The following is a 27,178-nucleotide window of genomic DNA, read 5'->3' on the forward strand; positions in this document are numbered from 1 at the left end:
CACACATAGGCAGGGCGGCCACGGTCTGTACAGTTTATACACAGATAGGGACCCGGCCTGGGCCCCGAACCCCTACAAATATAGATCCTCTCTACAAAATAGAGATAATTTAGCCCCCCCATAGCAGCTGTTGGGGGGGGAAGGGGAGGGCACAGGAGGAAGGGGGAGACTCCAGCTCCTGCCACCCCTCACGGGGTACAGAGGGCAGGGGCAGGGCCGGCGGGGACATGAAGGCACCGTCAGCACTGAGAGGTGGGGACTCGTGGGGCTACTGGAGGGAGGCCAGAGGCTGGGGGCCCAGGGTCTGGGGGCACCAGAGTGGGGCCTCTGAGGTCAGTGTCTGTGAAGGGGGTGCACTAGTGTCTTTGGTTGGGGCTGAAGGCACCGCAGGTGGGGTCGGGTGGAGCAGGGACCTTATAAATAGAGAGGAAGGGAAAGGGGTGAGGGAGGGCCGATTTTGGGGCCTAGGAACCCAGGAGCCGAGTGTAGGTGACATAGAGCAGCAGCATGAGGACCATGTAGAAGACGACGAAGCCGCCCAGACCAGAGGGGGGCCAGAGGGGCGGTAAGGCCTTGCCCCCCACCCGCTTCACGGCCTCCAGCGCGGTCCGCAGCCCCCGGGCAGTGCCCTGGAGGAGATCCGAGGGCGAGCACAGGTCAGCCTGGGGGAGAGGAGAGCAGGTGGACAAGGACAAGGGACAGACGTCAGCAGCAGCAGCGGGACAGTCCCTCCCACCCCTGCCCTCACGTGCTGGGGCCAGAACCACGCCCACATGCCGACGTGCTGGGCAGGGGGAGCGCAGTGCAGGAGGAGTGCAGGGCAGGGCATGTGCAGGACAGGTGACATGCAGGACAAGATGGGGCCTGCAGGGCAGGGGATGTGTAGGACAGGTGACATGCAGGGCAGGGGGCATGCTGGGCAGGGCAGGGGCAGCCTGTGCCTTCATCTGAGAGCAGACACCTGCTGCAAATGGAAGCCCACCATCCATGCCACATGCTCGGCTGAGCCCGGCATGCCACCACTCTTTAGAAAGCAGCCCCCATACCTCAGGCACCCCCATTTTTCGACAGGCTTCTAGAAAACTCTCCACATTCTTCCGAGCCTTGAGGGCACTGAGTTTTGGCTGGGGTGGGTGAAAGAAGAAAATGTGGTAAGGGAGAGGCCACAGGCGCCCCGGCCCATCCCCCACCTCTTCCCCAGCCCCAACTGACCACAGCAGGGGAGGGCACATGGATGAAGGGCACGGAGCGCGGCCGTAGCTGGTTGGCCAGCTGGCACAGGATGACCCCACTGGCCAGAGCCTCGGCCAGGTCCTCAGGCAGGGGCCGCTGCAGCCGGGACTCAAGGACCTGGCAGTGTAGACCACATAGAGCAGGGGTCAGGGAAGGAGAGGCATCTGCGAGGCAGGGAGAGTGGGGGGCTCAGGGCTAGCAGGGAACTTGTGCCTGTCCCTTCCTGTCCTCAGGGGAGGTGCCAGAGTGGGCACAGAGGATGTGGAGGGAGGCTGGTTCCAAGGACAGCAACGCAAGGAGGTGCCCGGCCCAGGCCCCTGCCCACGCAGCTCCCGCCTCTGCTCACCTGGCGCAGCTGAGTCATTAAGTCCTTCTCATCTGGAACCTGGGGGTACCGCCGAGGTCTCAGGACAGAGTCTGGTGAGGAAGGGCCTAGGAGAAAAAGGGGGGCATGGGGCTGCCTCCACTGCTCACCACTGACTCTGTAGCTGGGTCCCAGTGGCCTGGCACCTACACCTCCTGCCTCTCTGCTTGTGGGATTTTTTTTTATTTCATGGAGATGGGGTCTCGCTATGTTGCCCAGGCTGGTCTTGAATTCCTGGGCTCAAGCGATCCTCCCACCTGGGCCTCCTAAAGTGCTGCGATTACAGGTGTGAGCCACCACACCCGGCTTGCTTGTGGGATTTTCAACGCAAAGGTACAACAGACCCAGAGGGCTCCCAGGGCAGAAGGGTGATGTAGCAGTTGGTGCTGGCAAGCACTGGGTCAGCACTGGGGAGGGCAGGACACCCACCTGAGCCACTCTGAGAGGAGGAACGGAAGAGAAAGCTGTTTGGTCTCTGAATGGAGCCAAGTGGCCGTGGAGCAGGTGCTGTCGCTGGGGCCGGAACCAGGGACACAGCGACAGGGGCAGGTGAGACAGGCATCCCCTCTGTGTCCCTCTCTCCCAACCAGCCCTCACCAACACAGGCCCCATCCTCCTCCCAAAATCCCTGTCCCACCTGGTCCAGCTATGGGAAGGGGCTCTTGGGAGGCGGGGGCAGGGGCGGGGGCTCCCTGCCCCGCTGCAGCCCCTGCTTGGGAGGCACTGGACTTAGGCGGGCCGCTGAGGAGAGACAGAAGGGAATTAAAGAGGGATGGTCATAGGAAGAGAAGTGGGGAGGGGATGCTGGCAGGAAACCTACTTGTGCATGGCTTGAGTGGACACGGCGGCGGCCCCTCCCACAACAGCCCTGAGCCCTGGCTTCAAGAGGCTGGAACAAGGAGAGGTGGGGTCAGCTAGCCCCAAGGCAGAACGGCTCAGCGGGGCTCGGTGGCCCCATTTCCAGGGCTCAGTGTCCAGCAACAGCCCCGGGCGGCCCTGGGTCCCACCTATCCTTCCTCGGGGCCCCCCACGCCCCGCTCTGCTGCTGCTGCCGCCGTTCCCGCTCCTGCCACAGCTGCAAGGTGTCCGGGCGCCGCCGCTCCTCCCCTGCCGGCTCCTCCCGCCTGAGGGACCAAGACAGGGCAAGAGGGGCAGACCCCGGGGTCAGGGAAGGAGGCGGCTGGGGGGTGGGAGGATCGGGCAGTGGCGTCAGTTTGGGGGCTTGGGGTACCTGCTGCTTGGTGCCCTCTCCCTGTCCCCTGCCCCAGGGCTTAATTCGGGTGGTCGCTGCTCCTAAGGAGAGAACAGCAGAGCAGCTGAGGGCAGGCCTGTGCCCACGCCTGCCCTGTCCCCTCCTCCAGCTCCCCTCCCTTGGGAGAGGCATAGCTGGGCTCTCACCTCCACAGTGCCTCGCTCTTCATCCTCCCCGGGGACGTGGCTGTCGATGAAGTCAATCTGCACAGGGTCTCCGTCCGCTGGGGAGGCCAGCATGTCAGCAAGTGAGCGGGGACCCAGGCCCTGGTCCAGCCCAGCTCCCGGCCAGCCCTGCTACTCACCTGAGCCATCCTCCTTGCGTTCTCTGGGCCCCCGGGGCTCCCGGGCCAGCTCTGAGATCCGGAATGACAGCTCTGAAAATTCATCTGTTGACTATAAAGGCAGAGGCAGAGATGGGAGATGGCCTCTCTGTACATGGGGGCTCAGGACCTGGGGGGTCCTGTGTGGGACTAAGCTCAGGGTCTCTGCTGAGCCAGCCCTTCCCTGGGATGCTGGGCAGAGGGAAGGAAGAGGACAGCTCCAGCCTCTGCCTGGCACCCTGCAATTTGGAGGTCCCCAGTTCAGAGGTGCTCTCCCAGGGCTGACACCCTCAATCTCCCATGGACAGGATGCCCTTACCTCATTTCCAGACCACCTCTTGCTGCCACTATCAACGCTGTGGAAGCCTGAGTCCAGCCCACCATCGTACCGATGTCCCGGAAATAGATCCTCTGCAGGGCTGGGGCCAGCCAGGCGGATCTGGTCAGCCTGATGCTAGACAACAGCCCCCTATCCTCCTGCCAGAAAGCAGGGGGTGCCTGGGGCCGGGAAGGGGCATTCAGTATCCCAGGGCTTCCTTCCTCCCCACCTAGGACTTACCAGGGACTGAAACTCGGGGGCCGAGAAGGGGCCAGGTCCCCCAGGGCCGACCCACGCTGCCCGGCCTCTGTGGACAAGTACTTGAAGATGTGAAGTTTCCCCTTCAGGCAGACCTGTGTGCGGGGCAGCACACGCCAGGGAGTTGGCAGGGAGGGCAGCTCCCCAGATCCTGCTCAGCTATCCAAGGGGACCAACCCCACTCCTGCCTAGCCACACCCCTGTCCTCGTGGCCCCCCAGGCACCTGCCTCACCTGGGCAGGTGGACTCTGCAGAGGGTTGCTGTCCAGCAGAATGACCTGCAGGTGCCTCAGGCGGCAGAAGGAGACTGGGATTCGGGAGACGCGGTTACAGGAGAAATCCAGGCGGACCAGAGGGAGGTCCCCCAGCTCTGGAACAGGTGGGCAAGGGAAAAGTCAGGAACATGCTCAGGGCTGTGGCCTCGCGCTCACTCCCTCACCCTTGGCTCCAGCTGGCCAGTCACCCTGGGCCCAGCACAGCCTCTCCCCTGGGTGGCTCAAGTCATTCCCCGGGAGAAACCTCCCTGCTCCTCTCTCCACATGATTCTGGTCCACGGTCTAAGCGAGCCTCCCTGAGAGGGCCCATCTGGACATCAGCTCAGCTTCCCCGGGAAGGCCCATCCGGACGTCAGGTCCCGCCCAGCCCTGTCTGTCCTCCTCATCTCCTCGCCTGCCCACTCCACACTTGAACCCACCCTCCATTTTCAAATGATCAGCACAAGGCACAAACCCTGTTCAAACACCTCCTGTGACATGCAACCAGGGCTGCCGATGTTGAGCGGATTGTGGCCGCCCGGGAGTCCCCTTTCCCCAGCACGGGCCCAGCACTGCACCCTGCATGAAATGCTGCCTGCCCACAGGGAAAGGTGCCTTTTGCTCATCTTAAAAAGGCACAGTCTGGCACCGGCGCGGTGGCTCACGCCTGTAATCCCAGCAATTTGGGAGGCCGAGGCGGGTGGATCACAAGGTCAAGAGATTGAGACCACCCTGGCTAACATGGTGAAACCCTGTCTTTACTAAAAATACAAAAAATTAGCCGGGTGTGGTGGCGGACGCCTGTGGTCCCAGCTACTTGGGAGGCTGAGGCAGGAGAATGGCGTGAACCTGGGAGGCGGAGCTTGCAGTGAGCCGAGATCGCGCCACTGCACTCCAGCCTGGGTGACAGAGCGAGACTCCGTCTCAAAAAAAAAAAAAAAAAAAAAGGCACAGTCTGGATTCATGGCGGCCCTAAGCACAGAATAAAACCCACAGCTCCCTAACCCAGCATGAGGAAGGCTTCCACAACCTGGCTCCACCCGCGTTTCCCACCTCACTGCCCACCCCTCCGGGCCCTCAGCTTCTGAGCCTTCCCAGGTGCTGTTTGCTCAGCTGGGAGAACTCCATTTTCCCCATCCATGCATCTTTCAAGGTTCAGCTCAAGCATCACCACCTCCTCGGTGGATCGTTCCAGACATCCCAGATTGGATGGAACTCATTGCTCTTGCCTCTGTCCCCAGGACATCTTGCTTGGATTTCTTTTTATGGCCCAGAGAGAGCCCTTCCTACCCCTTTTGACTGGGAAGGAAGAGGGCAGGTGCAGAAAGGGTCAGGGAGTAGGGAGACAGGGAATGTAGATGACCACTTCACTCCCTCCTTGTTCTTCAAAACCAAGTTCACACTTGAGCATGGCACAGGCCTTCCTGCCATGCCTGGTTCACCTTCCTAACCCCATGCTTTGCACATGCTGGGTCCTCTGCCTGGATGCAGAAGGGTGGGGAATTCTCCTTCAATGTTCGGCTCCCACTGCGCCTGCGCCTCTGGTGAAGTCTTCCCCAGGCCCCCCACGCAGAGTCCAGTGCCACCTCCCTCTAGCCCCCGTCTGGGGAACCCCCTGTCGGAACTTCCCTATGACTGTCTCTCCTCAAGAAGCCATTAAATCCCTAAGAGATGGCCCCAGATCTTAGTCACATCACCCGCATCTACCTGATCCCAACACAGGAATCATACACACACACACACACACACGCGCGCGCGCGAAAACCACACACACACAAACAACACACATACACACAGACACAAACAACATGCACAACACACACATAAACATACACAACACATACACACAACCCACACAACACACACCTAAACACACACAACACATACAACACACACAACACAGACCTAAACACACACAACACATACAACAGACATACACACAACACACACACAAAGACACACACAGACACAAACAGACACATGCACACACAGACACACACACGACAACACAGACATAAACAACACACACACAAACACAGACACACAAACACACATACACATGCACACACACACAACATAAATAACACAGACATAAACACAACAAACACAGACACAGACACACATACACATAGACACACACATGCACATAGACACACAGACACATGCACAGACACAACACACAAACACACACACACAGACACACACATGCACGCAGACACAAGACATAACACACACAGACACACACACATGCTGCTGCCTGCTGAACAAAAGGCATGCCTGCTTTGGGGCAGAGGCTATCAGTGCATCACAACAAGCACATTAAATGGGCCACCTGGGCTCTGGCACTGGCCCTGGCATCTCCGGGAGGAGTGGCGGAGCATCCCGACTCAGGTGTTTGAGAGCCCCTGCTGGGGTGAGCAGGGCTGCTGGGTGACCTTGAAGGCCCCTTCTGACCTTGCCAGTCTACCTGGAGCTGATGCACCCACCAGCTCCCCTTCTGTGCCTGTGTCCACGTTTCTAACAGAGCTGCTCATCTGCGCCCTGCCAGCATCAGAGGGTTGCTAGGTCAAGATCAAATCAGATCGTTTACAGTTTGTTTTATATACTGCAAAAGCCTGGGCAATGAAGGTGTAATTCTCCTCTGAAGATTCCTGGCCTGTAACTTCTTCAAAGCACATACACTGTTATGGACTGAAATGTGTCACCCAAAAAGTCCTCTGCTGAAATCCTAACCCCCAAAGTGATGGGATTACGAAGCAAGGCCTTAGGGAAGGAATTGAGATCATGAGGGTGGAGCCCTCATCAGTGAGATTTGTGCTCCTTTATCAAAGAGGCCCCAGAGGGCTGTGTCTGCTCTCCGCCATCGGAGAGTACCACGAGGAGCCGGCAGTCTGCAGCCAGGAAAAGCACCCTGCCAGAAGCTGACCATGGAAGCACCCAGATCCTGAACTTCAGCTTCCAGAACTGTGAAAAATGAATGCCTGCCATGTATAAGCTACCCGGTCTGCAGTGTTTTCGTTACCGCAGCCTGAGCCAACTGGGACGCACATACAAACACCTCCTCTCCAGTTCTTCATTCTTCTCACCTTCGGGCAGCGTACTGAGCTGGTTCCTCCGGACATTGAGGTCCCGCAGGGAAGAGAGGCCACACAGTTCCGAGGGCAGGGATTGGAGCTCGTTGCTGCTCACGTCCTGGTATCAGGAAGGCAGTGGGAAGGGGCCATGAGACCAGGCCCAGCAGAACGCACCCTCCCATCTCTGTCTTTGCTCCAGGCCCTCCCCAACCTCCCCCTAGAAGGTCCCGCTGCCTGGCTCAGGGGTCCCTTTCCTGGTCCCGTCCCCATCCTCACAAGCTGTCGCAGGCTTCCCAGGGTGCCGATGTCAGGGGGCAGGGCTCCCAGCTTGTTGTTGCTGACGATGAGGACCCTCAGGGGCAGCTGGCAGATGTAGGGTGGCAGCAGCGACAGCTGGTTTCGGCTGTGGAAGGGAGAAAGGCAGCGGACTGGCTCCCCAGGCATGGCATCCCAGCACTGCCATCCTCTCGGGGTCACTGGGTGGGTCACTCAGTAGTACTTGAGACTGAGAAGCACACGCTCCCACGTGGCCCTGGCTCGGCCTCCCTACCTGAGGTTGAGGTAGGTGAGGGCTGTGAGATTCCCCAAGGCTGGGTTCAGGCATCTCAGGCAATTGTGGTAGAGGCTCAGGCCCTCCAGGGACACCAGCTGGCACGCCGCCTCGGGCACCTCGGGAAACCGGTTCCGGGACAGGTCTGGGGAAAAGGAGGTGTCGGGGAGAGTTGCGGAAAGGCCCAGCCCGGACAGGACCTTCAGTCCCCACCGAGCCGGCTGCCCACTCCCTCACCTCCACACCTAAAGATTCAAGGCCATCAATGTGGCCTCCCAGGAGAGATAACAAAGCCTTCTGCCAACGGGAGCACATTCCAGGCGTGACCAGAATGGCACAGGGAAGGCAAAGGCCTTAGCGTCACTGGGCTAGAGAAGCCTCAGACTTGGGGGTTGGGGAATGTCAATGGAGGGCTATCCTGGAGAGCAGCTGGAATCTCTAACTCCTGTGGTTCCTGTTCAGAGATGCCAGGTGAGGCGGAGGACAGAAGGTGAGAGGAGGGGTCAGTGCTCATGGGAAAACAGTAAGGCGAGGGGCTGGGGGGCTCCCGGAGGGAAGATGGGAAACCCCTGGGGCAAACCACAGGGAGTGCCCATCCCTCCTCGGGGCCCTTCTTCCCTACTCCAGTGTGTTTTCAACACGGGAAAAACCACAGGTCACTCTATCTTGGTTCTAGAGATAAAGTCCCCAACACCGGACGAGTTTTTCGCCAGCCCCAAGGACCAGCAAGCCAGGTCCAAAGAACCATAAAGTTACCGATTCCCAAGGGCTGGGAGGGAAGGTCAAGAAGACCTGGTTGGAGATGGGAGCTGGAGTTCCCAGGTCCCTCCCATCTGGGCTTCTCTGGCCCAGGGCAGGCATCCTTCCTACCCTCTGCTAGCCCTAGCAGCCCGGCTCTGCTTCCTCTCTTACTGACACAGACTTCAAGAGATCAGCAACTGTGTGAGCATCTCAGGCATCGCGAGGGTGGAAAGTGTGGGAGGGGGCTGGGGTCTACAATCGCCCTCTTATCTGGAGCACTGCCTTGCTATGCGGAGGCTGGCAGCCTCGGGATTCCCTGTAGCATGGAGCCACTAACGGCTTAGACCTGGAGAAGCCTGCCTTTCTGTTTCCTCAGCCCAGCCTGTCCTGGGAGGGGCCCAGGGCCCTCGAGGGGGAGTCCCAGGCCACAGACCTGGTGAGCTTCTCCAAGGGCCCTTCTCAGGGAAGGGCAGGCCAGCAAAAGCAAGCAGAGGAGAGAAGCCGGGTATATCCCCCAAGGAAATGAGTCTTGTGACAGGAAATGAAGTAGAAACAATCTGTCAGGTTCTGGCTCTGGTAGGCCCCGTGTTTACCAGGGTGGATGACAGCCTGATGCCCCGGGACCCCTTTCTCTTCCTCTCTGCCCAGCCCTGGTGCACAGACAGAAGCCCTGGCCTTGGAGATGACCGTTCTGGAGAGGGTGGGGGGATGGCATCTGCCCCTCCCAGCCTCGCCTCCACCTGCCCGCTTTCTCTGCAAATGTGTTTGTGTGTGTGCATGTGGACGAAGGGGGTGGAGACCGAGTTCTCAGAGTTCTGATGGGGTAGGCGGTGGCGGGGACAAAAGCTAGGAGCGGAAGGGAGCTCAGGCAGGAGGCAGGGCACTGGGGGCACAGGATGTGGTCTGGGAGAGAATGAGCTGCACTTCTCCTTTGCAAGATGGCCCCTCCCCGCCACCTCAGGATTCTTCCTACTATCACCCCAGGGAGCCTAGTCCAAGGGAGATCAGGGACCCAAGACATAGGCGACACGCAGCGAAGACACTCAGAAAGAGATGGGAGACGGGAGGGGAAGGCTCAAGGCAGTCCGGGCAGCAAGGCACTGATGCTTTTCGTCTGCTTGGAGGGCGAGGAGAGATGGAGGGCAGGGTATGGGCAACTGTATGTTTTTGTCACTTCCCCTTTCTGTCCCTGCTTGGGGAGAGGGGACAGAGGAGAGAATTCTGGACAAGAGGGACCCCACTTGGCCTAGAACCTGGGCCCTGTGTAGAGAGTGGGGCAGAGGAGGGTTCTTGGGAAGCTGGGATTTCCGCCCCCCCCCCGCAAGCTCACAGGAGCAAGGCTGCACCCTGAGCCGGAATGCTGGGGGAGGAGGGGGCAGGGGGCGGGAGCTGGGAGGGGCCGGGGAGCTCCGGGTAGTTTTCCCCAAGAGTCCACACAGGGAGAGACAGCCTAAGGAAGTAAAGAATAACATTTGGTCTTTGTCAAAAAACAACCAAGGGGGAGGGGAAGGGAACAGACAGTGAGTGTCACACAGCTGCTGAGGTCAATCTGGAGTGTGGGGTTAGGTGGGGGTGGGAGGGAACAGGGCTGTAAGGGGCAGGAATGGCTCCTGGAGCTCACTCATTCCCCATCTCAAGTGTTGCAGAGCAGGCGAGATCAGTGGGGAGGTTTCGACTGGTTCTCCCCAGAAGAGGGAAGAGGGTGTGTGCCAGTGCCGGCCTGAGTGTTCCCAGGTGAGCAGGCACCTGCTTAGGGAGAAGTAAGCACTATCCTCCAGCTCTGGTCCCCCACCGTGCAGATGAGAGGAGGAAGAGGCCTAGGCTGGGGTGAGGCTTCGGGAATGCAGTCCTCCTCCCTGATCCTGATCCCCACCCCCAGCTGCCGGCCCAAGGTCATAGGCTGCCTCCTGAGTAGCTGAGGCTTGACTCACCTGTCACAGTTAAGTCCCCCACGCCCTACCATCCACAGACACCAGGGTGGAGGGTGCATGGTTGGACAGATCCTGCGGGTGGAGGCGTGGAAGGACAGTCTCTAGCTGGCCAGCACTCCCAGCTAGGAGATAAGATTTCCTTCCCTCCAGCAACGGTCTCAAGTCCCTCCCCCGGGGGAAAGCAGAAACTGAAATGGGAATTCTAAGATCCCTATGAGGTCACAGGCTCCACAGTGACCTCACAGGCTTAGGAAGGAGGAGGAGGAATCTCAGATAAGCGGGTTGGGGATAATAGGCGGAAGAGCTCAGGGAGAAAAGAGTGAGGGGAGGTAGAGATTTGCTTCTTTCCCATAGGCTGGAGAGCTGCGTGGACAGTGGAGAGGGCCAGGACCTTAGGGGGCGGGGTTGCGGCACAGAAAGCAGAAACCTCGGGCTTAGGGGCCAGTCACTGGGAAAGGGGTGCCCGGGGCTGCTCGGATCTCGGTGGGACGGGGGTTAAGAGGTGTAGATGAAGAGGGAGAGAAAGCAGTTATTAGAGGAGCTCGTGGGGACTGCTTCATAGACCGATTGGAGCTGAGGTTAAGAGATCATGTAAATAAGCCAACCAGGTGAGGGGCGGGACCATCCTACAGGTGCGCAGATATGCAAATAAAGAGAAAGGAGGAATCTCTCCCAACGCTCGGAGGCGCAGGGCGTTCTGTGCAAACGAGAAGCACGTTCATTGTCTAGGGGGTTCTCAAAGATGGGAGAGGGTGGCTGCACGTTTAGGGCAATCAGGAGGGGCAGCAACCCTGGCCGCCAGGTGAAGGGGCGGGCCCGACTCCCGGGCCGGGCGGGGCCCCGGCTGGGGCTATGCAAATGAGGGACCCGGTTGGGCCCGGGGCCCGGCTGCACTCACCAGCCTGGGTGATGTCTGACAGGTCGTAGCTACGGGCCGCGCCCCGGGGGAAGTGCTTCAACCGCCGGTTAGACAGGTTCAGGGTCCCGGTGGCCACGGCCTCCTCTAGGGCCCGCTCTGCACTGCGTCTCCCCGGCAGACCTGGAGACCCGGGCACGGAGGTCGTGGCTGCCGCCTCCTCACCCCCAGCGGCAAGTGGAGTCGCTACGGCCGCCGCCATCCGCTCCCGGCGGCTCCCGCTGCCTGACTGACGGGACCGGCCGTCCCTCCTTCCCCCACCCCCTCCTTGGAGCCGCCGTAGTTGCCTCAAGGGGGAGGGAGCGGTGTCCGGGACCGGACGGACCAATCGCGGCCCCGAGACGCGTCAGAAGCGGCCAATCAGAACCCGTCAGTGGGGTGGAGCTCCGGCGCCGGAGTCTGACGAGAGAAGGGAGGGGAACAAGGATAGAGCGCTCGCCAACGGCCGACGCTCCAGGCCGTCCCGCCCAGCGCAGCCTCACCCAATCACAATGCTCAGATCGGGAGGTGGAGCCAATCAGGTCCAACCAAGAGGAGGGGACACCGGCACTCCACTAGCAGGAAAACGGGCCGAGGGACCGCAAGCAGGGGGTGCCTAGTCCTCGTCCCCCAAAGACCAATCGTAAGCCAGATACAGGCGAGTGACTGTCAAGAAGGCCAATTAGAGCCTCCGAAGGGAATCTGGACCTGCCTCTTCTCTGAGGGACGGCTCTACCTACCAATAGCATGGGCGAGAAGGCGGTCCCTTTGCTAAGGAGGAGGCGGGTGAGCTAGAACTTTAAGACTGAGGTTAAGAATGAACGCGGAGCCCCTGGCCTGCCGGGAACGCAGTTCGCCGCTGCAGTGGCGAGTGCGAGCTGGACGTGTTAGGGGGCTAGCCGGCGTCCAGGGCTTGAGGGGATTCGGGCGACTGCTTGAGGCCAGTGCACTGGCGGTTGTCGCAGCTGAAGGGGCAGCGGGGGGACCCTCCGACTGTGAAGCCTCTGGCAGGGGTCTCGGGACCCCCGGGCTGGGGGCGGGCGGGGGGCTTCCCAGAGCCTGGAGATGCCCAGCTCGAGGAGGGAGGGTGTAGGTGCAGCGTTGCACGGTCTGCCGTCTCACCCGAGGAGCTCCCCTGGACAGGAATGGAGAGGGGGACCAGACCAGGGGGTTTTAGAGGCTTAGAAAGGATCTCACCGCCTAGAACACGCCCTTGGTGCTACGAATGCAGAAACTGAGGCAGAGGGAAGTTGATGCGTTAGCAAGAGCGAACAGCAAGTTCCTGACAGCTGGCTTGCTCTAGAAACCAGGTCTCTGGATCCTCCACGCACAGCCCTTTCCCGCTCCCTCAGTTTTCACAATGGATGTTTTCACTCCCTTCCTCTCTTCCTCCCTCCCTCCCTCTCTTCCTCCCTCCCTCCCTCTCCCTTCCGTTCCCTTCCTCTTTTTTTTTTTATTTTTTTATTTTTTGAGATGGAGTCTCGCTCAGTCGCCCAGGCTGGAGTGCAGTGGCGCGATCTCGGCTCACAGCAACCTCCACTGTCTGGGTTCAAGCAATTCTCCTGCCTCAGCCTCCCGAGTAGCTGGGACTACAGGCGCCCGCCACCACACCCGGCTAATTTTTTGTATTTTAGTAGAGACGGGGTTTCACCGTGTTGCCCAGGCTGGTCGCAAACTCAGGAGCTCAGGCAATATGCCCTCCTCGGCCTCCCAAAGTGCTGGCATTACAGGCGTGAGCCACCGCGCCCGGCCTTTTTTTTTTTTTTTTTTTTTTAAGAAGGTCTGATTCTGTCGCCCAGGCTGGAGTGCAGTGGTGCAGTCATGGCTCACTGCAGCCTTGAATGCCTGGGCTCAAGTGATCCTCCTGCCTCAGCCTCCCAAGTAGCTGGGACCACGGGCGGCACCACTGCACCTGGCTAATTTATTTTCAATTTTTGTAGAGATGGGGTTTTGCTATGTTGCCCAGGCTGGTCTCAAACTTTTGACCTCAAGGGATCCTGCCTCTGCCTCCCAAAGTACTGAGATCACAGGCGTGAGCCACCACACCCGGCCCACAGTGGACTTTTTCTTTCTTTTGAGACAGAGTCGCTCTGTTGCCCAGGCTGGAGTGCAGTGGCTTGATCGCAGCTCACTGCAGCCTCAACCTCCCACCTCAGCCTCCCGAGTAACTGGGACTACAAGCACGCACCACCATGCCAGCTAATTGTATTTTTTGTAGAGACAGCGTCCTACTATGTTGCCCAGGCTGATCTCAAACTCCTGGGCTCAAGCAATGCTCCCACCTCGGCCTCCCGAAGTGCTGGGATTATAAGCGTGAGCCACCAAGCCTGGCCCACAGTGGACTTTTTCTATTCACAACCTCTCGTTTGCCTCCTGGGGTGAAATGGAGTGGATAAAGGGGACCCAAATGCAAGAGGAATGGAAAATACCTTTCTGTCTACTTGGAGATCTTCCTTTCTAAGTGGCATGAGTCCCTAATGCAGTCCCCTCCCTATGTGGTAGGTTGCCCAGAAATAAGTCACTGAAGTTGCTTTCTCCTTAGTTCACATCTCAGAGGTTGATATTCCTGAGTAGTTGCTGAAGAATTAAAATTCCATCTCAGGCATCCCAGCCTAGCCATGGCTAGGCACCATACATAAGGGAATTTGGGTGGTCAGTCTGGTGCAGTCAATGAACGGATCTGTGACACTGTGTGGTGAGGGCTGGTGGTCTGGCAGGATGGGACTCCTTTGAGCCCCTGCAAGAGCCAGCCACTCCTTGGATTTATTGGTGTAGATCTGGCCTGATCGGGACAGACACAACCCTGAACCCTGCTGTTTCTCCTGATAAATGTCACCCCACATAAGACAAAGCTAATATCAGAGACCCTGGGAGAAATCCTAAGCTTTCAGAGGAAATCCATCCCTTTCTCCCACCTTAATAGGTTGTCCTTTATACATGCAATGATGTTACTGTCCCTCAGGAAAGCAAAAGCAGTCTTCTTTTTTGTTTGTTTTTTTTGAAACTGGGTATCATTCTCGCCCGGGCTGGAGTGCAGTGGCACGATCATAGCTCACTGCTGCCTCAAACTGGGCTCAAGCAATCCTCCTGCCTCAGCCTCCTGTGTAGCTGGGACTACAGGGGTGCATCACCATGCCTGGGTAATTTTTAAGTTTTTTTTTTTTTTTTAATAGACGCAGGGTCTATGTTGACCAGGCTGGTCTTGAACCCATGGCCTCAAGCCATCCTTGCACCGTGGCCACCCACAAGTGCTGGGATTTCGGGCGTTAGCCACCGGCACCAGGCTGCAGTCTCCTTTTGGATGTGTTTTTTCACAAGTCTGAAGAGTTTGCTGAATCATTTGTGAGCTAAACGATTATTAGCACAGTCACCTCTCCATCTCACGTGTCAAACTGAGTTTATAGTTTTTTGAGTCTATACTCTTGAGCTACCAATCCCTAGAGGCCTTGGCCTGCTGAAATGTGAGGAATTCACTAGTGTTTCTCTACAGAGTTAGTGCTAAAAGGGCCTCAAATAGGAAAACCTCCTCCTGCTCCCTGAAATAAAGATGTCACCTACCAGTAATTCACACTTTATTTCTCCAGTAAAATGCATATCCCTTGAGCCATGTGATGGCTAGAACTGAGCTAGAACCCAGGAGCTGTCTAAGAGATGGGTCCTGGGCAAGATTAAAGGGAACAGGTCACAGTGGCCAAACAGTGAGGTCACAGAGAGGTTTGTTAGCCCCAGACTCCATGGGGGAGGGGCCTAGGAGGCAGAGGGGCCTCAGAGGTCCCCCAAGCCTAGGCTGGGGACATAGTGTGGGAAAGCCAGCAGGAACGGGGGGGGGGGAGCCAAGGGCCTAGGAGACAGGAGGGCAGGAGCAGGGAGGGGGCAATCAGGATGGTCAGGGGAAGCCAGAGACGGAAGCTGCAAAAATTCACCAGGCTGTGTGGACGGGAGGAGGGGCTCCGGGTGAGGGGGATTGGCCGCAGGAGATCGGGAGGAGTTATTTGGAGAAGTTAGGGATGGGTCTGGAGAGAGAGGGGAGGACATAACTGCGCCCAGCTAGAGTCAGATGAGCCCCAAGGTAGGCGGAGAGAAGGGAAAAAAGGATGTGGGACCCTCATGGGACCCTATGCACCCCTTCTTGGGTAGGTGAAGAGAAGCTGCCCTTCTTGTGGCTCGGAGCTTGGGGTTGAAGAGAAGAGGGGGAAAGGAAATCCGATTTCCATCCAGTTGTTCCCCCCAGAGCTGGTGAGTCCTTGGGGAGGGGGATTGAGAATAATAGGATTGGGGGCCAGATCACCGAGGGGCCACCAAAGACTCCCCGCTTCTTCCCTCCTCCCTCCCAGGTGGAGCATATCATCTCATTCCTCCCAGTCAGAGACCTTGTTGCCCTCGGCCAGACCTGCCGCTACTTCCACGAAGTGTGCGATGGGGAAGGCGTGTGGAGACGCATCTGTCGCAGACTCAGTCCGCGCCTCCAAGATCAGGGTTCTGGAGTCCGGCCCTGGAAGAGAGCTGCCATTCTGAACTGTACACCTTCCCCAGAACCTCCCGTTCTCCTTGCCTCTGTCCCGCCTTAGCCTTCCTGCTCTCTAAAGTCTCCTGATGACCCCCACACTCCCAACAGTGCTTCCAGGGCCCCTTTCTCTGGAAGAAACAGGTCCAGTTCAAACATTCTCCCTTGAGTACTTCCTCCAAGTCTTCGGAATCCACCCACAGCCCCCGTTAGCGGCCTCCCTGCCAAGTCTCCCTCTGTACACAGACACTTCCCGCTTTTTCCCTAGAGGCATCCCTCACTCCCCAAACCTGGAGTTTTCCCTCCTCTAACCCAAGGCTTCTGAACTCACTGTTGACATTTTGGGCAAAATAATTCCTTGATGTGGGGAGCTGTCCTCTGCATGGTGGGATGTTTAAGCAGCAACCCTGGCCTCCACCCACCAGATGGCCAGCAGCATCCCCCTTAATTGTGACAACCAATGTCCTTGAAGGACAAAATCACCCCTAGCCTGAGAACCATGCCATAAACCCTCTTCCCCTCCAGGGATCCCCCAGAGTGTACTTCTTACACTCACTGGGAGATTAAAAGAGAAGGGGAACCCAGAAAACAGATCCAAAGCTAGGGGTGAGGGAGGATGACCGGCCTTCATCGATCATTCCTTTTCACTCCTGTTTCTGTCTCTTCTCTGTTCTTTCTTTTTTTTTGATTTTTTTTTCTTTTTTTTTTTTTGAGACAGGGTCTTGCTCTGTCACCCAGGCTGGAGCACAGTGGTGCAATCTTGGCTCAATGCAACCTCCACCTCCCGGGTTCAAGTATTCTCGTGCCTCAGCCTCCTGAGTAGCTGGGATTACAGGCTCCCACCACCACACCCGGATAATTTTTGTATTTTTAGTAGAGACGGGGTTTTGCCACGTTGCCCAGGCTGGTCTCAAACTCCTGGGCTCCCAAAGCGCTGGGATTACAGGCGTGCAAAAATTCACTGAGCTGTGAGGATGGGAGGAGGGGCTCAGGGTGAGGGGGGTGGATGCCGCACGCAGCCTCTGTGTCTTTATTCTTAGAGTTTTCCTCAACATCACTGATGCAAGGTTGCACCAAAGAACTGCTCACTAAGAAGCAAATGTTTGACCCTGGGCTGAGGTGGGGTGGAGACTAAAGTTCACATGTCGAGTATAATCTAAACTTATTTTCCACATCTCCTTCATAAGGGGTCTTGTTTGTTCCCCTGTCCTGGGGATGGGGAGGAACTACAAACCAGCGTGTCTGAGAAATCTACCCAAGCTCCAACTCATCTCCCTCGTGTCATCTCATCCCTTGAACCTTCCATCTCCTTCCTTCCTCCAGACACGAAGTGCCTGTATTTCCAGGCATTTGGAGGCCGCCGCCGATGTCTCAGCAAGAGCGTGGCCCCCTTGCTAGCCCACGGCTACCGCCGCTTCTTGCCCACCAAGGATCACGTCTTCATTCTTGACTACGTGGGGACCCTCTTCTTCCTCAAAAATGCCCTGGTCTCCACCCTCGGCCAGATGCAGTGGAAGCGGGCCTGTCGCTATGTTGTGTTGTGTCGTGGAGCCAAGGATGTGAGTAGCAGAACCCTGGCAGCTGAGAGCCCACCTGTATTAGTCCATTTTCACACTGCTATAAAGACGTACCAGAGGCCGGGTGCAGTGGCTTACACCTGTAATCCTAGCACTTTGGGAGGCTGAGGCAGGCGGATCAGCTGAGACCAGGAGTTCGAGACCAGCCTGGCCAACATGGCGAAACCCGTCTCTACTAAAAATACAAAAATTAGCTGGGTGTGGTGGTGGGTGCCTATAATTCCAGTTACTTGGGAGGCTGAGGCAGGAGAATCGCTTGAACTTGGGAGGCAGAGGCTGCAGTGAGCTGAGATCGCACCCTTGCACTCCAGCCTGGGCAACAAGAGCGAGACTCCGTCTCGAAAAAAAAAAGACATACCTGAGACCGGGTAATTTATAAGGCAAAGAGGTTTAATTGACTCATAGTTCCACATGACTGGGGAGGCCTCAGGAAACTTACAATCATGGCAGAAGGGAAAGAGGCACGTCTTACATGGCAGCAGGCGAGAGCACACAAGCAAGAGCAGGGAAAACTGCCTTATAAATCCATCAGACCTCATGAGAACCCACTATCACGAAAACAACATGGGGGAAACTGCCCCCGTGAGCCAATCACCTCCCACTGGGTATTATAATTCGAGATGAGATTTGGGTGGGGGCACAGAGCCTAACCATATCGCCACCTCTCTTTTGAGGACCCAGGCCCCCATCAGTCTTGAGGTATCTTTCCTATGACTTCTGCCCTCCCACATAGGAACTTGAAATCAAGGGCTCATTTCGCAACTCTGGACCCAAGCATTTCACTTCCCACCCCGGGATCCAGCTGCCCCAGCCCCATCCCATTTTGAAACTCTAGATCCCAGACGCCCTCATCTTTTCCCCCAGTTTGCCTCGGACCCAAGGTGTGACACAGTTTACCGTAAATACCTCTATGTCTTGGCCACTCGGGAGCAGCAGGAAGTGGTGGGTACCACCAGCAGCCGGGCCTGTGACTGTGTTGAGGTCTATCTGCAGTCTAGTGGGCAGCGGGTCTTCAAGATGACATTCCACCACTCAATGACCTTCAAGCAGATCGTGCTGGTTGGTCAGGAGACCCAGCGGGCTCTACTGCTCCTCACAGGTGTGGCCCAAAGCAATGGCTTTTGCAAACTGTTTCCTGCAGATTCCTCAGACCCTGCTACAGAGGAGGGGGAGGGAGGCCCCTCAGACTGGGTTCCATATGCCACCTTATCCTAGTCTCCATCTAAACAGCTCTGCCCTTCTCTGTCTCCTAGTCTAGGATTCTGCTTAATATTTTATATGAATAAAAGGCCCTGTCCGGGTGTGGTGGCTCACACCTGTAACCCCAGCACTTTGGGAGGCCGAGGTGAGCAGATCACCTGAGATCTGGAGTTTGAGACCAGCCTGGCCAACATGGCGAAACCCCATCTCTACTAAAAAATACAAAAATTAGGTCGGGTGCAGCAGCTCACACCTGTAATCCCAGTTTTTGGGAGGCCAAGGTGGGTGGATCACGAGGTCAAGAGATCGAGACCAACATGGTGAAACCCTGCCTGACTCTACTAAAAAAAATACAAAAATTAGCCAAGCGTGGTGGCGCGTGCCTGTAGTCTAAGCTACTTGGGAGGCTGAGGCAGGAGAATCCCTTGAACCCAGGAGGCAGAGGTTGCAGTGAGCCAAGATCACGCCACTGCACTCCAGCCTGGTGACAGAGCGAGACTCCGTCTCAAAAAAAAAAAAAAAAATTAGCCGGACGTGGTGGCATGGACCTGTAGTCCCAGCTACTTGGGAGTCTGAGGCAGGAGAATCGCTTGAACCCAGGAGGTGGAGGTTTCAGTGAGCCGAGATTATGCCACTGCACTCCAGCCTGGGTGACAGAGTGAGACTCCATCTCCAAAAAAAAAAAAAAAAAAAAAAAAAATCAGATGTCCCCAGCTTCCATGCCAACCACCTCACTATACTCCAAACTGCTCCCTACTTTCCCAATGTCCTTTATACTCAACCACATCCCCAGGCCTGAGACCCTTTAGGCTTTTTCTTAAAATATTTTTTTCTTTTTTGGAGCAAGGTAGAGATGGGGTCTTGCTATGTTGCCCAGGCTGGTCTCGAACTCCCTGCCTCAAGTGATCCTCCTGCCTTGGCCTCCCAAAGTGCTGGGATTACAGGTGTGAGCCACCACACTTGACCACCTCTAAACTTCTGAATGCCAGGCAGGGCCCTCAATCCCCAGACCTCTCACTCAAATCGGATTCTAACAAATCTGCTAGATTTTTCTCTCTGCTCATCTCTCATGCTGAAGTACTTCCCTGATTTATGGTGGGAACTGGAGTCTGGGGGACTTGGGGTCACTCTTCCCTTATTTCTTTCTCAGCCCCACTCTAGGGCAGTAAATGTGTCACCCATATGGCCTAGGGAGTCTCTTGGGATGTTTATGTGGATATTGGAGAATCCCCTCCCCAACTAATTGCTTCCCCTACCCCCAGAGGAAGGAAAGATCTACTCTTTGGTAGTGAATGAGACCCAGCTTGACCAGCCACGCTCCTACACGGTTCAGCTGGCCCTGAGGAAGGTGTCCCACTACCTGCCTCACCTGCGCGTGGCCTGCATGACTTCCAACCAGAGCAGCACCCTCTACGTCACAGGTATGGACCACCTCCCCCCGGCTCAAGCCCTCAGCCTTGGTTAGACCCTCTAAACATCGACACCCTTCACCCTTACTCCAGCTGCATGGTGAACCCCTGAGGGCATCCTAGTGAAAAGATGTGTTTAGGGCCGGCATGGTGACTCATGCCTGTAATCCCATCACTTTCGGAAACCGAGGCAGGTGAATCACCTGAGGTCAGGAGTTCAAGACCAGCCTGGCCAACATGGCGAAACCCCATCTCTACTAAAATACAAAAATTAGCTGGGTGTGATGGCAGGCGCCTGTAATCCCAGCTACACCAGAGGCCGAGACAGGAGAATCACTTGAACCAGGAGGTAGAGGTTGTAGTGAACTGAGATCGTGCCACTTCGCTCCAGCCTGGGCGACCGAGGGAGACTCGGTCTCAAAAGATGTGTTTTCAGTTCCCAGGCATCATAGTTGATGCATTCCTAGTGGGTATGAGACTCCTTGGATCTTGTAGCTTTCATCCCAGGTGGGGCCTTATCCCTAGGAAATGGGTGCCCAAAGCTGCTAAGCTGAGGGCTCCTGACCCCCCAGACCAGGGGGGAGTGTATTTTGAGGTGCATACCCCAGGGGTGTATCGCGATCTCTTTGGGACCCTTCAAGCCTTTGACCCCCTGGACCAGCAGATGCCGCTTGCTCTCTCACTGCCTGCCAAGGTAGGCTCCTGGAGGGACGGGGCAAACCAGAGGGGTGGGGCTGTAGGGATTGGAAGGTCTGAAGTATTATAGGAATCAGATTATTGATCCAGAGGGGCAGGGGATCCCCAGGGAGAGGTATGCCAAAAGAGATCAGCTGGGGGCTCGGTGCGGAGGGAGGCTGAGGAGGGAGTATCGCTTGAGCCCAGGAGCTCTAGACCAGCCTTGGCAACATAATGAGATCTCATCTCTAAAATATATATATAGAAAGAGATCAGCTGGGGATGGCAGGTTAGTGGCTGGGAGACTCTGGAACTCAGAGTTCCTCTGGAGGGAATGGAATCCCTATCCCCTTTCTATCTTGCACGCTAGATCCTATTCTGTGCTCTTGGCTACAACCACCTTGGCCTGGTGGATGAATTTGGCCGAATCTTCATGCAAGGAAATAACAGATACGGGCAGCTAGGAACAGGGGACAAAATGGACCGAGGGGAACCCACACAGGTGAGACTATTTCCCAGCAACTCTCATCCCAACCCCTTTCCTCCAATTCCCTAACCCCCAGATCTGTCCACTTCTCCAGATTCCACAGAATCTAGTTTCTGTTCCTTTGGGAAGTTAAGCCACTCAGTATGTAATGCCAGTGGTACTACCCCATGTCTTACCCAGGGTTGTCACTACGAGGTCCATTCTGTGCAGTGCACACTGTAAATGCAATAGGAATTTAGTGAAGGGGTAGGGTGGGTGACCTGGGCAGGCTAGAGACTTCTAGAAGAGGTAAGATGTGAGCAGGGGCCAGGTGCAGAGCCTCACGCCTGTAATCCCGACACTTTGGGAGGCCGAGGTGGACAGATCACTTGAGGTCAGGAGTTCTAGACCAGCCTGGGCAACATGGTGAAACCCCGTCTCTACCAAAAATATAAAAAATTAGCTGGCTGTGGTGGCACATGCCTGCAATCCCAGCTACTCAGGAGGTTGAGGCAGGAGATTCTCTTGAACCTGGGAGGCTGAGGTTACAGTGAGCTGAGATCGTGCCACCCTACTCCAGCCTGGGCAACAGAGCGAGACTCCGTCTCAAAGAAAAAGAAAAAAGATGTGAGCAGGGCATCGTGGGTTACATAAGACTTAGGTAGGGATAGAGAAGGCATTCTGTGTGATGAGGAGGGGGATAGGCACGAAACTTGCACATACCTGGGACAGTGACAAGACGGGTCTCACTAAAGCACAGAAGGCATCTTGGGAATCACTGAGGTATGAGGTGGTACAGGTGGGCACAAGCTTAGAGAGGTGTAGATTTGGGGAAGAGTCACTGCAGGTTCTGGAATAGGAGAAGGCAACCCCCAAGAGGTGACTGAGAATGTGTCAGGAGCCTTGTGCAGAGGAGGCCAAGGAGGGGAGCCCGCCAGGAGGCTGTTGAGTGATGACAGCACTTGAGACAAGTGCCTGGTGCTGCAGCGAGAATGGGAAGGAATGGATACAGGAGCTATTTGGGAAGAAAATGAATAGGGCCTCAAAACTGATTAGATGTAGAAGAGAGGGGTATAAGACAGAGGTGGCTCTGGAAGAAAGATATCTCACACCTGTAATCCCAGCACTTTGGGAGACCAAGGTGGGTGGATCACGTGAGCCCAGGAGCATGAGATCAGCCTGGACAACATGGTGAAACCCTGTCTCTAGAAAAAATAAAAAATTAGCCAGGTGTGGTGGTGGGTGCTTTTAGTCCCAGCTACTCGGGAGTCTGAGGCACGAGAATTGCTTGAGCCTGGGAGGCAGAGGTTGCAGTGAGCTGAGATCGTGCCACAACATTCCAGCCTGGGCAACGGAGAGAGACTCTGTCTCAAAACAAAACAAAACAAAAACCACACTCAATTGGAAACGTCTAGCTGGCAATTAGATTCTACCTGGGAACATGGTTGAACAAACAGAAGTAGAGACTGAAAAGCAACTCTGAGAAGTAGGCCCCGTGGTAGACAGGGGATGAAGAAGAGGTGCCTCTAAGACAGGTCGTGTACCCCTCTAACACTGTCCCAGAAGCCACATGAGAAGGAAGTTCCAAATGGGGTGGGTGGCAGGGTTAATTGATGGTGTGACAATGTAAGATACATTTACTACTGACATGGAAAAGATAGTCATGCCATATTTTTAGGTGAAAAAGACTTTTATGAAATGGTTTACATAGTACCATTTATTTTTATTTTTGTTTTTATTTTATTTTCAAGATAGAGTCTTGCTCTGTCTCCCAGGCTGGAGTGCAATGGCGCGATCTCGGCTCACTGCAACCTCTGCCTCTCAGGTTCAAGTGATTCTCCTGCCTCAGCCTGCCAAGATGGGATTACAGCGCCCACCACCATGCCCGGCTAATTTTTGTATTTTTAGTAGAGACGGAGTTTTACCATGTTGGCCAGGCTGGTCTCAAACTCCTGACCTCAGGTGATCTGCACACCTTGGCCTCCCAAAGTGCTGGGATTACAGGTGTGAGCCACCGCACCCAGCCTCTTTTTATTTTTATTATTACTTTTTTGAGACATGGTCTCCACTGCTTCCCAAGCTGGAGTGCAGTGACACAATCGTAGCTTGCTGCAGCTTTCAACTCCAGGGCTCAAGAGATCCTCCCGCCTCAACCTCCCAAGCAGCTAGGACTACAGGAATGCGCCACTACACCCAGATAAGTTTTTTTTGTTTTTGTTTTGTTTTGTTTTGTTTTTAGAGACAGGGTCTTGCTATGTTGCCCAAGCTTATATTGAACTCATGGCTTTAAGCAATCCTCCCACCTCAGACTCCTAAAGTGCTGGGATTACAGGTGTGAGCCACCACACCTGGCCCCATCCCATTTTTTGTTTAAAAATACACAACTTGCCCATCATGGTGGCTGACATCTGTAATCCCAACTACTCAGGAGGCTGAGACAGGAGGATTGCTTGAGGCCAGGAGTTGAAGGCTGCAGTGAGCTGTGATCACCACTGCACTCCAGCCTGGGTGACACTGAGACCCTATCTCTAAAAAATAAAAAATATACAATTTATGTGTATTTGTTTGTTTAGCCAACAGTGAAGAATATCTAGCAAGATGTTAATAGTAGATGGTGGGATTTCCAATGATTTTAAAATTAATTTTTTGCTTGCCAATGTTTCATAATTTTTCTAGAATGACCATAAATTACTTATCAGTGTCTTCAGAATTAAAGCGCTAACAGGCTCAGGAGAATGAGGGGGCAGAAGACGCCCTGGGATTTAGCCACTGAGAGGCCAAGTGCCTCTAGAGAGAGCATGTCAGTAATGTAATAGAGAGAAAAGCGAGATCCCAGGGAGGTGCTGGAAAGACTGGCTGTGGGAAGGAACAGTAATGTGGTCAGCCTCAGATTGGTCATGTAACCAACTCTGCTGCTTAAGAGAGAGAGGCAGGAAGCGGCCGGAAGCAAGTAGAAGCTTTTTTTTCAAAAACAGGGTGGCCATTTTGGAAAAGAATTATGTGATAAGTTGAAAATGCTAGGCTAAGCATTTCAACTAGCTCACACCTGTAATCCTAGCACTTTGGGAGGCCAAGGCAGGTGGATTGCCTGAGCCCAGGAGATCGGGACCAGCCTGGGCAACATGGTGAAACCCCGTCTCTACTAAAATACAAAAGAAATTAGCCAGGTGTGGCGGTGTGCACCCATAGTCCCAGCTACTCGGGAGGCTGAGGAAGGAGAATTGCTTGAACTGGAGAGGCGGAGGTTGCAGTGAACTGAAATCGTGCCACTGCACTTCAGCTTGGGCAACAGAGCGAGACTCCATCTCTACAAAAAAAAAAAAAAATGCTAGAGGCTGAGGTGGGAGGCCCAGAGTTCGAGATCACCATGAGCAACATAGTGAGACACTATCTCTATAGAAAATTTAAAAATTTAAAATTTAAAAATTATAGGCACATGCCGGGTGTGGTGGCACACGCCTGTAGTCCCAACTACTCAGGAGGCTGAGGCAGAAGAATGGCTTGAGCCCAGGAGGTCAAGGCTGCAGTGAGCTATGATTGCACCACTGCATTTCAGCCTGGGCAACAGAATGAGACCCCATCTCTAAAAAAAGAAAAGAGAAAATAAAAATGCTAGAGTGGAGGCTGGGCTCAGTGGTTCATGCCTGTAATCCCAGCACTTTGGGAGGCCGAGGCAGGCAGATCACCTGAGGTCAGGAGTTCGAGACCAGCCTGGTCAATATGGCAAAACCCCTTCTCTACTAAAAATACAAAAATTAGATGGGTGTGGTGGCAAGGACCTGTAGTCCTAGCTACTTGGGAGGCTGAGGTGGGAGAATCACTTGAACCCGGGAAGGCAGAGGTTGCAATGAGCCGAGATTGCACTGCTGCACTCCAGCCTTCCGACTCTGTCTCAAACAAAAAAAAAAAAAAAAAAGAAAGAAAGAAAGAAAGAAAAGATAATACTAGAGCAGGAAGGGAGGGATAGTGGAAGGAAAGTCCTTCCTCAGGGTGGTGTTGGGGTCTAACCTGGAATTGCACAAGAAGCAAGTCTCCCCGAGGCTGGCAGGCAGGATGAGAGGCTGGACTGGCATAGACAGATGTGCTGAGAATGAGGGGTACACCACAGCAGGCCCTGGGCTCAGGCAAGGAGCTGATTTTCTGGGGGCATAGATGAGGTACCAACAGAAGTGCAAGACCGTATGTGACCAGTTAGAGTATGAGGGCTGCAGGGGTCAGCAGGGCAGACCTGGGGCGTGGGACAGTGCTGGCTCCCATTTCCTCCTCCCCAGTTCACATTCTGCCCCGAGCCTTCCAGTCAACCTTTTCCCACCCCAGCCCCCCAGTCCCTTGGTGCTCCCTGCTCAGGGACCCTGGCCGTGTGTCCCCAGGTTCGTTACCTGCAGCGGCCCATCACCCTGTGGTGCGGCCTCAACCACTCCCTGGTGCTGAGCCAGAGCTCAGAGTTCAGCAAGGAGCTGCTGGGCTGCGGCTGTGGGGCTGGGGGCCGCCTCCCAGGCTGGCCCAAGGGGAGTGCCTCCTTCGTCAAGCTCCAAGTCAAGGTCAGAGCGGGGTCAGGAGAGTGGGCACCCAGGGAGGATGAGAGCCATGAACCAGGAAGCCCACAGGCTGTAGCTGGGGCTCCTGCAGGGACCCAGGGGGTCCCATTTCCCTAGCACCACCCCACCTCCCTCCTCTGCCGCACACCACGCTCTCTGCTTTCTCCCTTAGCAGACTGTGCTGGCCTTGCCCAATGTCACACACCCCTGGGACTTAGCCGGCTCAGGGCTGGTGTGAGAGGGAAGAATGCAATAGGCAGATTAGCCCGGGCACCCTGGGAAACCCTGCAAGGAAAGCACCACTCAGCCATGCCCCCTTTCTCTCCTCCTCCAAGGTCCCTCTGTGTGCCTGTGCCCTCTGTGCCACCAGGGAGTGCCTATACATCCTGTCCAGCCACGACATTGAGCAGCACGCCCCCTATCGCGACCTGCCGGCCAGCAGGGTGGTGGGGACTCCCGAGCCCAGCCTGGGGGCCAGAGCACCCCAGGACCCCGGGGGGATGGCCCAGGCCTGCGAGGAGTACCTCAGCCAGATCCACAGTTGCCAAACGTTGCAGGACCGCATGGAGAAGATGAAGGAGATCGTAGGGTGGATGCCCCTGATGGCCGCACAGAAGGACTTCTTCTGGGAGGCCCTGGACATGCTGCAGAGGGCTGAAGGAGGCGGGGGTGGTGTAGGGCCCCCAGCCCCTGAGACCTAATCCCCCTCATGCTAGCCTAGTCCCTGGAGGGAGTCCGGCCCCAGGCCAGGGACTAAGGAGCAATGACCATTGTGCGCATGCGTGTGGGAAGGGGTTGCTAGGGGGTGGGGACGGCTAACCAGGGTAAGACAGGGAATTGTTTTGTAAAATGTTCAGGGGGCTGCCCAGGAGGGGCCCCCAACCTGACTATCATGGACAAGAGATTTGATGGATAGAATAAAAGGCTGCAGCGAGGCCTGGTGTGGAAGCCTTGGGGGCTGGGAGGGACAGGGGCAGGGATGGGGTGGGTGGGTGCCCGGCTTGGTGGGTGCAGGAGGGCAGGAGCCCAGGCAGGGGCAGGCAGCACAAGCAGCTCCAGGTCTCAGGTGCAGCAGAGCTGATGCTGCCTGAACCCTTCACATTGTTGTCCACTCCCTGCTCCCAAGAGCACACCTGGTCGTTTGGACTGGGAAGTTCTGGCCCTACCTTCTGGAACAACTCTATGCACAGATGCTCTTGGCTACCCCACTGGGATCCCCTGCCCAGTAGACTTGTCCCCATCCTGAGGCAGCCTGTTCCTCCTGACCCCCGAAAGCTTACCACCCATCTCCCTTCGGCCTGAAGCCAGCCCCCCTCCTCTCTCCCTTCTGTTTACCTCCCAGGTTTGGGCTCTATTTTCTACTCCTTCCACCTCTTCCTGAGTAACAAGGACACTCCCTTCATCCACGCCCCATGCCTCCTGCCTTGCTTCCTGTACCTTCAAGTAGTTGGAAGAGGTCATGGGTGAGAATTCCTTCTCCTTGGCCTAGTCTGGCCCAGGTCTGGAGAGAAGGCAATGGAGATGTGAAGTGGAGGCCAGGTGTGGTGGCTACGCCTATAATCCCAGCACTTTGGGAGTCCGAGGCGGGTGGATCACCTGAGGCTAGGAATTTGAGA

General features: G+C 55.9%; 2 protein-coding genes and 1 long non-coding RNA gene across 11 annotated transcripts; 1 reads left to right on the forward strand and 2 right to left on the reverse strand.

The window, feature by feature from the left end:
* Positions 1-19: 19 nt before the first annotated feature.
* Positions 20-11,416, reverse strand: LRCH4 (leucine rich repeats and calponin homology domain containing 4). 3 transcript variants are annotated; one of them, XM_008965431.6, is made up of 18 exons: positions 11,197-11,416; positions 7,627-7,771; positions 7,353-7,479; positions 7,089-7,194; positions 3,982-4,118; positions 3,731-3,843; positions 3,491-3,590; positions 3,154-3,244; positions 2,996-3,072; positions 2,829-2,890; positions 2,605-2,721; positions 2,418-2,486; positions 2,235-2,338; positions 2,027-2,110; positions 1,580-1,665; positions 1,213-1,350; positions 1,047-1,124; positions 20-662 (listed from the first exon to the last, which is right to left on the reverse strand). In XM_008965431.6, the coding sequence occupies exons 1-18, from the start codon at positions 11,414-11,416 to the stop codon at positions 465-467; spliced, it is 2,052 nt and encodes a 683-aa protein (XP_008963679.2). In that variant the 3' UTR covers positions 20-464. The 3 variants fall into 3 exon arrangements, with proteins under 3 accessions (XP_008963679.2, XP_034820490.1, XP_054971207.1); XM_034964599.3 differs by lacking the exon at positions 2,418-2,486; XM_055115232.2 differs by lacking the exons at positions 2,418-2,486; positions 2,605-2,721.
* Positions 11,129-26,498, forward strand: FBXO24 (F-box protein 24). Of its 6 annotated transcripts, none has more exons than XM_003812910.5 (10): positions 11,277-11,979; positions 15,331-15,429; positions 15,528-15,711; positions 17,021-17,256; positions 18,139-18,373; positions 19,737-19,895; positions 20,456-20,577; positions 20,929-21,060; positions 25,395-25,565; positions 25,898-26,497. In XM_003812910.5, the coding sequence occupies exons 1-10, from the start codon at positions 11,941-11,943 to the stop codon at positions 26,261-26,263; spliced, it is 1,743 nt and encodes a 580-aa protein (XP_003812958.1). In that variant the 5' UTR covers positions 11,277-11,940; the 3' UTR covers positions 26,264-26,497. The 6 variants fall into 6 exon arrangements, with proteins under 6 accessions (XP_034820491.1, XP_003812958.1, XP_054971208.1 ...); XM_008965433.4 differs by lacking the exon at positions 11,277-11,979 and adding an exon at positions 14,921-15,147; XM_034964600.3 differs by lacking the exon at positions 15,331-15,429 and having other exon boundaries at positions 11,129-11,979; positions 25,898-26,498.
* LOC100985299 (uncharacterized) lies at positions 14,751-27,064 on the reverse strand. 2 transcript variants are annotated; one of them, XR_010112637.1, is made up of 5 exons: positions 27,000-27,064; positions 21,748-26,216; positions 21,222-21,629; positions 18,181-18,430; positions 14,751-15,685 (listed from the first exon to the last, which is right to left on the reverse strand). It is a non-coding gene; the product is annotated as an uncharacterized LOC100985299 (long non-coding RNA). The 2 variants fall into 2 exon arrangements; XR_008955732.2 differs by having other exon boundaries at positions 21,222-26,216.
* Positions 27,065-27,178: the final 114 nt, after the last annotated feature.

This window comes from Pan paniscus, chromosome 6 (genome assembly GCF_029289425.2).
Source record: "Pan paniscus chromosome 6, NHGRI_mPanPan1-v2.0_pri, whole genome shotgun sequence".
NCBI lineage: Eukaryota > Metazoa > Chordata > Mammalia > Primates > Hominidae > Pan > Pan paniscus.